The sequence below is a fragment of the Cylas formicarius genome, unplaced genomic scaffold (assembly GCF_029955315.1).
Source record: "Cylas formicarius isolate icCylForm1 unplaced genomic scaffold, icCylForm1.1 PGA_scaffold_5__7_contigs__length_24384050, whole genome shotgun sequence".
Classification (NCBI taxonomy): domain Eukaryota; kingdom Metazoa; phylum Arthropoda; class Insecta; order Coleoptera; family Brentidae; genus Cylas; species Cylas formicarius.
This window is the reverse complement of record NW_026844341.1, coordinates 2,662,580-2,676,161: the sequence shown is the minus strand read 5'-3', so window position 1 is coordinate 2,676,161 and position 13,582 is coordinate 2,662,580. Positions and strand designations below refer to the sequence as shown.

Here is a 13,582-nt window from a genome sequence, read left to right as displayed (position 1 = left end):
TTAGAATGTTACGTCGCTCTTGCTTTCAAACAATATAGAGCCAGGAAAAGGAAAAAATATATTTTCCAAAATATACCAGCAGATTCGAACAAATGGCAGCAGTGTTTTAGTGAAAAAAGTAGGAGCTGAACGGTTTTGAACCGACCTTGCCGCTTCGGATGTAGACGTAAGACAAACCACACTTCAAACATGTTTAAAAATTAACAGTCATAAGCCATTTAAATTCACACATTATAACTTAAGACTCGAATTTTGCAATATAATAATGGAGAGGCATTTTCTAGATAACATATTTCAAAATGTAATTTGGACCGATAAATCAATATTTACAACATCTGCGGCGTTATTTAATAGAAATTCGCCTTACTGGAGTTCAGAAAATAAAAAATGTTGTTTTGAAGTAAACAAGCAAGGTGAAGATCCGTGAAAGTATGGTGCGCAATCTGGAGATCTAGAATTTTAGCACCCATATTTTACATTTTACATTTTACAAAATTTATCATATGGATATTTAAATTTATACATAATAATATTTCCCAAACAAAGCATCCAAATTTAATTTATCGCTGCTTACCATCGAATTGCTGCAATCATTCGTTTTTTAATCGAAAATTTCAGAGAGTGGATTGAACAAAATGGAACCAAATCCTGGCTAGCGAGGAGTCCAGATTTGACCCCGATGGACTTTTTTTGTGGGGCATGTTGAAATATATGGTTTACAAAGATAAACCGTCAACAGTTTTGGATGTGTCGCAACGAGTTCGGACGGCATAACATTATCTGAATAAAACAAATTACTTCTCAAATGCCATATACAATTTAGAAATAGTATATACTACTTGTATTCTTCAAAGCGGCGGACATATACAAAAACTAATGTAATTAATTTTACTTGTAAGTAATGTGTATTAGTAGTTAGTGTTCACCTAGACATTTAAACGAAGAAATAAGTAATTTGCGAAATTTGGCAACATTTTGCAAAGCTTAATATTCTGTTTTTATTATGACTTCTTAAGAATACTCTAAAACGGTTGTGAACAAGTTGATAAGGTGCTAATTCACAGTTTCATATCTTAATAATTTAAATCTTATACCCAGTTTTTAATTTTATCTGCCAATTAAGCCAAAACGGTGAGTCAGTAGTCAGTACTATGTTATATAATTGAAATTGCGATTAAAGTTGCTATTCGAAAATCCAATAATATCCAGGGCGTCTCATTTAAGAAAATTGAGAAAGGTATCATTTTGAGAAACGTGGCAACACCGGGAATTTTAAGAAAATATTTTAAATTTGATCATTGCCTAAAGAAAAGCATTATTTTCGTAAAAATAATAGATGGAAAAAAGTTTAAAAAGTTAATAAGTAACTCATCAATGATGGTTTAAACATCGCGAATAAGTTCGAAACGGTGCATCATACACCCATACTCATATATACCGTTGAATATATCTTTGAAAGAACTATCCAAAAATGCGATAAAATATAGTGTTGTTTTTTTTTAATGTGGCTTTGTTTTACCACTCTGTATACAAAAAAGTGACGATTAGGAAAATAAAAACAAATAAGGGTCATTTTAATAGAAACAACTTTTGTATTTAATTTTTTTTTTGTAACCCCCGCAGGATTATCGATAGAGTATAGGCCCCTCTTGAAAGGGCCACCCTGTAAAAGACGGATAAGCATTCTCAATAATAATAATGATAATGATAAACCGATTGCCATTCGCGAATAAAAGTCTTGAAGTTTTAAAAAAAGTAATTTATTATTCCAAATAATAAACTACACATATATACATAACAGTAGAATAAAAAAACGCGCAATCACATCCTTTTTTTATTCAGCAAAGATCGATCGGGGGTGCGTAATTTACAAAAAACCCGCGACCGTTTTACAGATTAAAAATTCGGAAAACCCTTAATTTTCCTCGAACGCTATTTTGTACACCTCGTCGATCTGACTAACGAAGTGCACCTCTAAGCCTTCAGTGATGAACTTTGGCAGATCGTTAAAGTCTTTCTTGTTCTCCTCCGGTAAAATGATACATTTCACCCCAGATCTCTTAGCCTGAGAAAACAAAGGAAAGTAAGTCAGCTCCTTCCCCATTCTCGCTATATAAATAGTCGTTTTTTTTACTCACAGCGATAGTTTTTTCTTTGATGCCGCCCACGGGCAACACTTTGCCCATAAGAGATATTTCTCCGGTCATAGCGAGGTCCTGTTTGATGGGTTTGCCCTTCGCGAGCGAGAGCAAGGCCGTGGCTATGGTGCACCCAGCGCTGGGCCCGTCTTTGGGCGTCGCACCTTCCGGCACATGCAAGTGCAGGTGACTGCAACAAAGAAGACAGAAATACTAAGAGATTGTCGAACTTCTCCACTACTTTCTTCCAAAAGTAAGTTGCTTTGCTTGTAGACAATGATTTAGTAGAAATACTAAGAGATTGTCGAAGGTGTTTGATGTTTATTTTTTGTTTACACAACGTTTCGGGCAGATGTATCACTACCTGTTATCAAGGGCAATTTTAATTGTAGGGCTTACGAGGCTTATATACTAGACTATAGCGTTCATTCGTGAAGGAGTAGACTGCAGTCAGGCGTGAGGTCGTTCCGCTAGGACGCCGATATTGGTGCCGACTATTCAGGGTTGCTAGATTGAGCATATTCCAATGCGGTTTCCTGTGATGTGGTGTTTTTTGGTCCATGATTTCACCCCTCATTATGTGTTTCCTATGTTCTTCAACTATAACGTTTAAATCACTCCATCACTCCAATACATGGAGTGATGGAGCTTCTTAAGTGCTGTCTGCATTATCTTACCTTCAAGTCAAAGAAAAGTTTCACGCACAAGATGGTGGGCTACCGATGGGCTCCTCTCTCTCTACGGTGGTAGCGAATATATACATGGAATGGTTTGAAACTCACGCTATAGATGCGTCAATTGTTAAACCTAGGATCTGGATCTGATATGGAAAATGGAATGGATGGATGGAAAAATGTGACGACACTATATCTCATAATATGCAGTAAAGAAGCATCACTCGATATAAGATTAAGTATTAAGAAGGATTTCCTTCATAATGGCCACAGTGAAAAATGTATTAACAAACCAAACTAACCAAAACTAACAAAACAATACAACGTTAAGACTGTATACCAAAATACCCTGTGAATGTGGAGAGGCATATAGTGAAACAAAAAGATCTTTAAACGTTAGAGTTGAAGAACATGGGAAACACACAATGAGGGATGAAATACAAAGGTCAGGAATCATAGAATATGCGCGGATCAAACAACACATAATCAAATGATTCGAAGGTCAGGCTGTTCACAGGCAAACCCGCAAGTTTAAGGAAGCTTTATTCGTTAAAAACAATGAAAACATCTTTAGCAACCCAAGCGTGGAAATACCTATAGCAACCCTTAATAGAGCGTACCCAATGTTGGAGTCGGAATAACCTCATGCATAACTGCACCCGAATCCTTCATGGATGAACACTGTTGGCTACTATATAAGCCTAGTAGCCTTAGAATTAAAATTAATTTGACCTTGATAGCAGGTAGTGATACGTCTGCCCGAAACGTTGTGTAAAGGAAAAGATAAAGGCAATTGACAATCTGTTAGTATTTTCTGGATCATTGTCTTCAACCAAAAGCAAGAAGACATGTTTACTTACTCTTGGAGGAAAACAGTTAATAAAAATACAATTTAAAAAAAAAACGCGAAAACTCAATTTTCATTTAGTGACGCCATAAGATAAGAAATATCAAATATCAAACGTTAGAGCACCCTGCATAGTATTTGTCGGAACTTTATAGACATATTTCTTATCATTAAATGAAGAAATCGTTAAATGTCAATTAACATTTTTTTTTCAAACGCCCATCAAAAAAAGGATGACTTTGTATAATGTTGCCCAGTCCAAAAAAAGTCTCAAGACGTCAAATATACTGCAAAGTCACCTGGATAATAGGAATTTGTTTTGGGGATCGTTCTGCACCAGGAAGTTTCTGGCAACTGTGAGTGCAATCTTGGCGGACTCTTTCATCACATCCCCCAAATGACCGGTGAGCTCCAGACTGCCTTCGGTATCTTTGTCGTTCGTCGGCAGTCTCCTCGTAGTCGTCTCGACGTACAGCGTAGAACCGCCTTTAAAAATAATACAAAAAGCAGTATGATGTGTACTTTCTGACTTTGCCTTATCATAGCAGAAACGTTATCAACAGCCCCTTGAAGGTGACACTGGATCACAGACTGGGCCAGAAAGACGCCCATTAGATGTTTGTCAAAATTTGTATGAGGTGACTGTTGGCTGTCCCATTTGAAGCTACAAAGATGCTATTGGTATATTACTACTTCACATTTTTGAGACTTGAAAAATGAAAAATGATAAACATTATGTAATGACGGTCCGATCACGGTCCTGCAATGTTCAATACGTCGTTTCATTTCTGTTAAAAAGTTGCTATTAAAAAGTGTTCAGAAAATCAAGCTGTTAGCGAGTAAAGAGTGTGAAAGTGTGAAAGATGTGAAAAGCATAACACTGAAGCCTGAATTCTGAAAAAAACTTTCCAAAATTAAAAGGTTGCCGAAAATGTTTTTGGGAGTCAAACTAGATCAAATCTTAATCTAGGAAAAAACAACTGTAAGAATCCAGAACTCGAGAACTTTTTAATATGGAATTTGCCAGTCCTCAAGTAGTTCTGCATTACTTTTTTAGGCATCCTCTTCACTTGCAAATCGTGTATTCATACCACAAATTAGATATGTTGGCAATGCCAATAAAGTACTACGTTGTTATATTTTAAATATAAATAAGTGTGATAAATTTAAATGGTAACATAATTTATTTCAATTGGAGGTTTAGACGTTGCCTGGTTAATTGTGTCTCATCTTTAAAGACAATTAAGGGAAATAATAGTAATAAATAAAATATCTTCCATATTAATTGGTGCTACTCAAAATCTTATACCCGGCTTGGTACAAATAAAGTTTACAATTTACCTGAAAGGTTGCAAACAAATGAAATGAAGACTCACCCATGGCCGTCCACGCTAATCCCATAACGACCCCCGGCGGGGTGGTACTGTACATCCTGTCGTGGGTGAATACCGGTTTGCCGACGAAATCTTGCAAGTTGCTAGACTCCACGTCAATAAACTGCGTCTCGTCTTTCACCACCTTGTACGCGACCTTCCTCACGACCTTCTCGATGTGCTTCTGCAAGTTTCTAACACCCGACTCCCTGCAATAATTCTTGATGAGCATATTGAGGGCGTCGTCTTCCACTTTGATTCGGTCGTCTTTCAGGCCGCTATCCCTCATCGCCTGGGGCAGCAGGTATTGCTGCGCGATAGCCAGTTTTTCTTCCGCCACGTAACCCGACATTTCGATCATCTCCATACGATCCCTCAACGGTTCCGGGATGGTATCCAGCACGTTCGCGGTGCAGATGAACAGCACTTTGGACAAATCGACCGGTACGTCGAGGTAGTGATCGAGAAAGTTCGCGTTCTGTTCCGGGTCTAGTAATTCGAGGAGGGCGGAGCTTGGATCGCCGGAGTAACCCCTGAAATAAAGAGGAATGATATAGAAATATATACTAACCTAAGTATTAAACTACGTGTAAATAAGAAGAACGTCATCGAAAAAGTAATACTTCAAACTATTAAGGCGCAGCCCAAAAAAGAACTGAGACCACAAAAATATCAGATATGATTGACGTCTGCGAAACGAAGTTAGCTCCTGGGTGCAAAGGAGGGGAGCAGAGTGGAGAGCACAGCTGTTAGGAATGAACGAAAACCAGTTGGTGAGCAAAATTCACGACACTGTCCCTGAGAAGTCATGGTCAAAAGAGGTGGAAGGACAGCATTAAACTGGGCCAGATGGTGATGTGTGTCTGTAAACACAATAACCCAATATTCAAAAATTGAAAATATCACTGACCACATATCAAAACTTCTAAAGAAGTATAACGTCAAAACCAGATTTAGCACTTGTCCAAAATCTCTCGACATGTTCGGTCTGTCAAAGATAAAAATCCATTTGAGATTCCAGGAGTTTACAGCGTTCCATGCATATGTAGCAAAGAATACATTGGAGAAACCGGACGAAAAATATCAACTAGCCTCAAAGAACACGAAAGAGCCTTACGACTAAGACAAATAAACTCATCCCCTGTTGCTGAACACAATCACGAAAGCGGACATAAAATTTAATTTAATTAGCATAATTTGACCTGCAGCTGTTTTATTTTATTTCATTTTAACTATTTGTTGAACATATCATCAGCTATTAAGCCTAAAATGTAGTTTCATGAAACTGTAAGAATTCGGCAAAATCTCCACAAAGTTCATTCAAAAATCCTTAATGTGTAATGTGTTCTCTTTTATCATGGTAATTCAGACTTGTTAGTATTAGTGCAGCATACATTTTTATATGTTATAAAGATGCTGATTGCTCTTTACGCTTTACTTTAATTGTCGATTTCTAGCATTTCAATTCATAAGGGGCAATAGACTCTTGCATTAATATGGTTAATAAAATTGTTGAATTTTTTATGTCCATTCCAAAAATCAATCTACAATCATTTCCACCTTAGTTAGTTAAATATGTTTCTTTTTTGGTGACAATTGATCTAAATAGATTTTATATTTGTTGTACCTAACCTAAAAATTGACTAATTTAATAGTCACTGGTGTAATCTAGTGTTTGAAAAACTGACGTACTTGCCAATTTTGTCGACTTCGTCAATAAGGACCAAAGGATTCTCGGTCCTGGTTTTTTTAAGGCACTGTATCACTTTTCCGGGCATCGCCCCCACATAAGTACGCCTGTGGCCTTTTATTTCCGCCACATCCGTCATCCCTCCCACAGAGAATCTAAAATATTCCCTGTTCAACGCCCTGGCTATGGATTTGGCTGCAAAAGTTAATGAAAATTTTTGAAAAATGCTAAATTCAAGGGTACACCACAACTTTACCTATGCTGGTCTTTCCCACTCCCGGTGGTCCATGGAAACACAGGATTTTCCCCTGGGTACTGCCTTTCAGCTGACTCACGGCTATGAATTCCAAAATTCTACGTTTTATGTCTTCCATACCGTAGTGGTCTTGATCTAAGATCTCGGAAGCCCTCTGAAGATTGAGATTTTCTTCGCTCTGTACGCCCCATGGCAAGGACGTTAGCCAATCCAAGTAATTTCTCGTTACACTGAGAGAAATTTTTCTCTTATAAATATTTTAGATCGGCACATATTTAGGTTCCAAATTATATAATAAGTTAATATTGGGCATTAGATAGATATTAAATGCCTTTTAGACAATTTTAATAAAGAATTTGTTTGTTGGTGTTTGAAATGCGGTTTAATTGTAAGTTTGTATTTTTGTATTATCAGATGTTATTGTTGTAATATGAAAAAAGTGACTTACTTAAATTCTGAACTATGACTTTCTAGAAAGTTAAGTTTGTTTAATTCCTCTTCAATAACAGCAGACACGGCCTGAGGCAAAACCTTATCTTTGATCCTTTCTCTAAATTTATCTCCAACAGCGTCTTTGTCTTCTTTTTCCAATCCCAATTCTTTCTTAATTACTTTTAATTGTTCCTGCAGGATATATTTTCGGTGGTGCTGTTTCACTTTTTCTTCCACTTCTCGTCCGATTTTTTGCTGCAGTTTGGATAGTTCATACTCCTTTTTAAGGAGTGACAAAGAAAGCATTAACCGTTTCGGGATCTACAATAAAGATTTATAAATAAATGGAGTTACCAAAATATTGTCACATACGTCCATTTCCTCCAACACCTCTTGCAGCTCTTTACTCTCTGCGGCTGTTAAAGCTGCACCCAAATCAGACAAATATACAGGGTTATCAACAACTCTTTGTCCTTGATGCATCATTTGTTGCAAACTGTCTCTATACAGAGGGTTCAGGCTTATAATATCTCTTATAGTTTTGATAACTTCTTGGGTTAAAGCTTTGACTTCTTCGGTTTGTCGAAATTTGTTATGTACTACATTTTCAACCTCTGCTATTAAAAAGGGCTCTTTCTGGGCACTTTTTTCAGCATCTAAATTTGAACCCTGTTTGTCTTCTATAGGTCTTTTAAAACGATTATTACGGTTCTTGCCACGACGTCTTCCTGTATCTGATTCTTCTGGAAATACGTTTACCGTTGTATTGAATATGGGAAACTTGATTTTCATAGCTATGAATTCATACAAAAAAACAAGTGGTAAACCAAATTGCCTTTTGTACAAATACAAACTTAGAAAAAGCTTATCACTAAAATGGCCAAGAGGAAATGCTGGAAAATATTTTCAACTTTTTTATTTATTTCCATTTGCTGAATAGGCTGAAAAAATCTCTCCATTCTAGTTCGGGCTACCCTGTATATTAAGGTCAAGTCAACTGAAGGGTTAGAGCACTAGTATATTCTCTATTTATAGGCAAAATCAAAAGTTTAATACATGCAAATATATTCTGCTCCCTTCTGTTTCCAAAGAAAGATGTGTTTAATTCCTTATTGACTTACCTTTAGGTTCATCCTCAATATTATCTAAGATCTGTCCAGTAATTTTTATTCTTCTATGAGCCATAACCACCATTCTCAACCTGTCTCCTAAATCCTGCATTTCATGAATTTGCGCAAATACTCCGACATTATAAACATCGTCTGCATTATTCACTACTTCCGATTCATCTTCGGCATTTTTCTTCAAAAAAATACCACAGTAAGGTTGGTTTAATTTCACTTTTCTGCGTATCAGCTCGATTAATTGTGGATTGGTCAATTCTATCAGCTTTATGAATCTTGGAAATACTATGTTGCGACTGATGGCTACTACGGGGACGTGAGGCCATACTTCAGGCACTGCTACTGGGGCGGGTAACTGAGGATTAAAGTTATCTTCTTCTGGAGGAATGTCATCTGTACCATCGCTTTTTGTTGAAAAATAACGAAACGAAGTAGCCGAGCTGGTACATCGTTCTATTCTTTTAAAAAGCGTTTGTCTAGAAGTGCTAATGACTGGCAGCTTTGTCGCATGCTTTGGAAAAATTCGAGCATTTTCGATGGTGTTCAGAGATTTACATTTTGAGGTTAGTTGTTTTGCTTCTCCTGAATTTTCAGTTGACCGTCGCAAAATCGCTTCTGCGGCGTAACTAATACCAGGTTTTCTGGCCAATTTCAAAAAGCTCATTGTATTTTAGAAAATATTAAATTTTAAACATTTCTCACGGTGCCTTTGAAAGCATCACAGAAAAACACGGCACTGGTCAGTTTCCATTATTGTCAGTCTATGGTGCAAAATAAGTAGAGAAAAGAAGAATTGATGCGTGTTGTGAATTGTGAATATGGGAAAGTAGGAGATCTCCATCATGCACTGTTTGAATACCATTCACATAGGAGAAATTTAATCTCCTTATATGAAGGTTTTAGTACAATTTTCCAATCGCTCTGTAAGCGAACTACAATCTCTTTTATCATCGCATGGAATTTGTCGCTAAAACTATCAATAGCTTTTTGTCAGCTTGTAATTTAAGCTTATAAATTTTTTCTTGACATGAATGCTGTTCATTTTTCGCTTGCTGTTGTTTGCTTTGGATAGTTAAATATTTCTTCCGATTATTAAAGATATAACTCTCCTCTGGAGGGTGATGGTCTCTTTCAGTTCTTTTTAATTAAGGAATCTTCTCCGTTTTTAGAAGCAAGTCACCATTCGCCGATAAATGGCCAAATAATCCTGGCAATCTTGGCCAATACCAGTAAAAAAGTGAATGACATTGACATTGAAATAAGACAAACAATAAATCAAAACAAACTGTTAGCCGCTATGGATGTAACAAAAAAGCTCTCTTGTCTTCAAGAAATCTCAAAAGCACAATTGTCGAAAATATTTTCGATAAATGCAGATAGAAAATATTTAATAATCGAGCCAAGCTTAATTAAACCACTAGAAAGAGTTTGTGGAGTGCGCTGGTTGAAGTAAGTTAAGAGAAGTCCAAAAAAATATATTTTTTATTTATAATATCTTTTGTTAGAGCCAATGGAGTTGAGAAAATTTTCAAACTAGAGTCAGTTGCTCCCAGCTATAATGATAATGCAGTATTCTACTTCATCACTTCTGAATTGAAAATATTTAAACAAGCAGTGGATCAAATCCGATCTCAGGTTGATATTGTAAATCCAGTGAAGAACAAATTCCATATTGTGGCTGTACCACGACAACTCTTTGCATTTGAAGAACAATTAGAACAATTAGGACTGTTAGATAGTGCTGTCAGGTTACATTCTTTCCAGTGGATGCCCATTCACTTGGATACTGGTATTCTCAGCTTAGAACTCCCCCTGCTTTACAGTTCCTTATATGTCTATGAAAATCTCTCGTTTTTGCCAGTTTTATCAAAAAGTTTTTGGCAATTGACTTTTGTCATGGGAAAGCCCAAAGTGGTTTTGGCACTGGGTCAACATTCAAACAGCCTTCTCAAGCAGTACGATGACCTGTGTGAAAACAGAGGTGATTCAGATAGACTCGACTCAGATTTTGGGGCTGTTATAATAGTAGATCGAAATATGGATTATATCAGCACTTTACTCACACCTGGTGTTTATTCTAGCCTGTTAAGTGAAGTTTATGATGTAAAAGTTGGAACCTGTGAAAGTGCCAAAACAGAAGGAGCACGGGAAGACCAGGAGGTAATTTTGGATGAAAAGTTTAATCCCATGCCACTTAAACAATCAGTGACTATTAGTCTGAATAGCAACCAAGATTCAGTATATGCAGGCATAAAAAATCGGTACTTTACAGAAGTGACTTCTGTACTTAGCAATCTAACAAAACAGTTAAAATCTGAAAAACTAAATTCCAGAGAAATGGCTTTGGATGAAATCAAAAGGTATGTACAGACTCAGCTGCAGGCGACAAAATCAAGAAAGAAATTTATAGCAAATCATCTCCTTGCTGCTGAGAGCATTATAAATGCAATGGGCCATCGCTACGAGACACTTAAAGAAGTTGAATTAAATGTAATTAAAAACAGTAACAAAAACGCAAACTTGACCTTCTTGGAACAGATTTTGGTAACTGAAAACGACAAATTGGTAGCCTTAAGGTTATTTTGTTTGATATCGATCACACAGAAATTGACGGAGGCTGAAACGAGATCGTTTTGGCGTAAATTTTTGCACCAGTTTGGATTTAATTATGGGTTTGCTTTTAACAATCTCGCTAGCGCCGGTTTTTTGGATGATTTTGGACAGAGCAGCACGACCATATCAATCCCAGGAAAAATCAATCTTAAAATTCCAAAGTTTGCTTCAAACAATTTTTTTACAAACGCGAAAAATTTGAAACAGATACCGCCGGATCCGGATAAAATCAATTTGAAACATCCCACTTGTGGCAGTTATGTATTCGGCGGTCTTTACATACCTCTAATTACGCAAATTTCTGGGATGTTGCTCAATTCTATTCCTCTAGAGGATATTAAAGCAAAATTGGAGGTGCTGGGTCATCCCTTGACGTTAAGAAACGATAAAAACTATCCACTCCTGAATCGGACAATTCTTGTCTATGTGGTTGGCGGAGTTACATATGCCGAAGTTGCCTCTTGCAATTTGTTAGAAACACTGACAGGCGCAAAAATTTGCATACTAAGTGACAGAGTTGTGAATGGGAATCATATAATGGCAGATATTTTAAGTATCCCCAAATAAGGATCTACTGTGCACACACTTTGAGGTATATTTATCCTTTGTGATCTGATGAAGTGGTTCCCGTTTCGTGAGACAACGTATTGACAGTTCCGGGTGAATCGAACTGTCTTAAATGTGTACTTTTTCTAGCAAGTGAAAGAACTGATAGAATAGGGACCTAGAAAATAAAACGCTCCCACACAATGATCTATTATCGCAGAATTCCGCGATTTATGGAAAATAAATGGCGCAGATCACAAATCACTATCACTTCTTCTCAAGGAAGTTAGAAGCTGTTTTTTTTTCATACTTCTCGTTAGCGTGTTATAACGATGTAATTTACAATAATATAACACTCAACATTAATCACTGTGTACATCTATTTTTTTTTCTATTAGTGGGCTGTGATTTTTATAAAATGTTATTAGTAGAGTGTAAATAACATTTGTTTATTGTATTTATCGACAGGAATTAGCTTTGAATTAATACTCAAGAAATAAAATTGACTAAAAAGGTTGCTAAGCGACAGCGTACCTCAGATTTGTCACTGAGCCATTCTATTACACAGCGAAATCAAAAACTTCAAAAATTACTGAACTTTTTTTAACCATTTTTAAAAATGTAATTATATCTGTTGAAACATTAAAAAACACAGTTTTTTTTACTATTTCATATAATGTATACCCTTACCCAATAAAATTCAACAAATTCGGTTCGGACACGTTTGGTTCGCTCAACACGCCATTGAATAATTTTCATAATTTTGGTTAGGTTTCGACTGCATCCATATCGCTAGTAGAGAAATATGGCTCTGCCTATACCGATGATACAGGAACTTGTGAAGCAACCATAAAAAGATGTTTGCGAAGGTCCATTCATCGCGATTTGAGATTTAAAATTTCGTTTTTAACCAATAACCGTGCAGCACTCAAAAACTAACATTTTCGCTGACAGATCGTCGACTTGATGTTTGTACCTCTGTTATTGACAAATTCGTTTATGCTGACAGTACTCTATTGTTTCATTGCAGACTGCCAAACGCGCAATGTAAACATGGGGGCAGTCAACATCAAACGGAACAAAAATTCCACGTTTAAAAGAATGGTCGAAGTTGATTATTTTGCATGAGTGTTTTATGTCAACGTTGCCGCTTGTGTATGACAAAAATTGATATACGGCTTGCAAAAAATTGTATTTCTTACCATTTGCCGTAAAAATTTTCACCCCCTGATTTATCAATAAATTATTTCTGGAAATAAACGATAAATTGTTGCTTATAAAAATCCATAGGGATCGCTAATACACGTCAGTATTATCGACCAGTCCAATTCAAGGCTGCATAAAACTGCTTACACTAATTAAAGAGCCCATGAATAATATCTTCGCTTTTATTGGTCGGCTTTACAATTTTGCGTTTTCCTGATCGTTCCTTATTTATTCATGTCTTCGAATGTGTACGGGCCGTAAACTTTACTAAATGAATTCGATCGATTGAAATCCGAGTTACTGTACACCCCAATACCATATGCTGATTGTTTATAATAATGGCTGAAAACACAGCTTTTCACTTGAATTAAAAAACTTTTTCGTGAAAAAAATATTACATTGCCGAGAAAACAATCAGACATCAGAATTTTCTATTTCTTATATTTTTCGTTATCATTGACAACCAAGACGAGAGACTTTAGTTGTATAGACCATAGATACACTTTCATGATGTCAAGCCCGGAACACTGAACCGCTAGGAAAATTATTGAGACTTATAGAGCTCAATTTATCATGAAACAGATGTCATTTTCAAAACAAGCGCAGCCGGATTTGTTTTGAAATACAGGGTAAAACAGAAACTTTAGTTACTCTTTGTTTTTTGAACACCCTGGAATTTCAGC

General features: G+C 36.4%; 2 protein-coding genes across 3 annotated transcripts; one reads left to right on the top strand and one right to left on the bottom strand.

Moving 5' to 3' along the window:
• Nucleotides 1-1,744: 1,744 nt before the first annotated feature.
• On the bottom strand, nucleotides 1,745-9,290 carry LOC132702044 (lon protease homolog, mitochondrial). Of its 2 annotated transcripts, none has more exons than XM_060670450.1 (9): nucleotides 8,532-9,290; nucleotides 7,783-8,204; nucleotides 7,427-7,731; nucleotides 6,979-7,208; nucleotides 6,725-6,917; nucleotides 5,036-5,565; nucleotides 3,959-4,145; nucleotides 2,139-2,328; nucleotides 1,745-2,065 (listed from the first exon to the last, which is right to left on the bottom strand). In XM_060670450.1, the coding sequence occupies exons 1-9, from the start codon at nucleotides 9,196-9,198 to the stop codon at nucleotides 1,916-1,918; spliced, it is 2,874 nt and encodes a 957-aa protein (XP_060526433.1). In that variant the 5' UTR covers nucleotides 9,199-9,290; the 3' UTR covers nucleotides 1,745-1,915. The 2 variants fall into 2 exon arrangements, with proteins under 2 accessions (XP_060526433.1, XP_060526434.1); XM_060670451.1 differs by having other exon boundaries at nucleotides 7,783-8,153.
• Nucleotides 9,291-9,529: 239 nt separating this feature from the next.
• On the top strand, nucleotides 9,530-12,717 carry LOC132702046 (uncharacterized). The gene is made up of 2 exons (XM_060670452.1): nucleotides 9,530-9,983; nucleotides 10,040-12,717. The coding sequence occupies exons 1-2, from the start codon at nucleotides 9,832-9,834 to the stop codon at nucleotides 11,712-11,714; spliced, it is 1,827 nt and encodes a 608-aa protein (XP_060526435.1). The 5' UTR covers nucleotides 9,530-9,831; the 3' UTR covers nucleotides 11,715-12,717.
• Nucleotides 12,718-13,582: the final 865 nt, after the last annotated feature.

What these genes read in the sequence shown, in the direction of transcription:
- LOC132702044 (XM_060670450.1), bottom strand. Translation starts at nt 9,198, where the DNA reads ATGAGCTTTTTGAAATTGGCCAGAAAACCTGGTATTAGTTACGCCGCA. An exon ending in AGTCATAGTTCAGAATTTAA is followed by an intron (nt 7,209 to 7,426) that starts GTAAGTCACTTT and finishes AATTTCTCTCAG; the next exon opens with TGTAACGAGAAATTACTTGG. An exon ending in TCAAAGAAAAAACTATCGCT is followed by an intron (nt 2,066 to 2,138) that starts GTGAGTAAAAAA and finishes TTGTTTTCTCAG; the next exon opens with GCTAAGAGATCTGGGGTGAA.
- LOC132702046 (XM_060670452.1), top strand. Translation starts at nt 9,832, where the DNA reads ATGGATGTAACAAAAAAGCTCTCTTGTCTTCAAGAAATCTCAAAAGCA. An exon ending in TGTGGAGTGCGCTGGTTGAA is followed by an intron (nt 9,984 to 10,039) that starts GTAAGTTAAGAG and finishes ATCTTTTGTTAG; the next exon opens with AGCCAATGGAGTTGAGAAAA.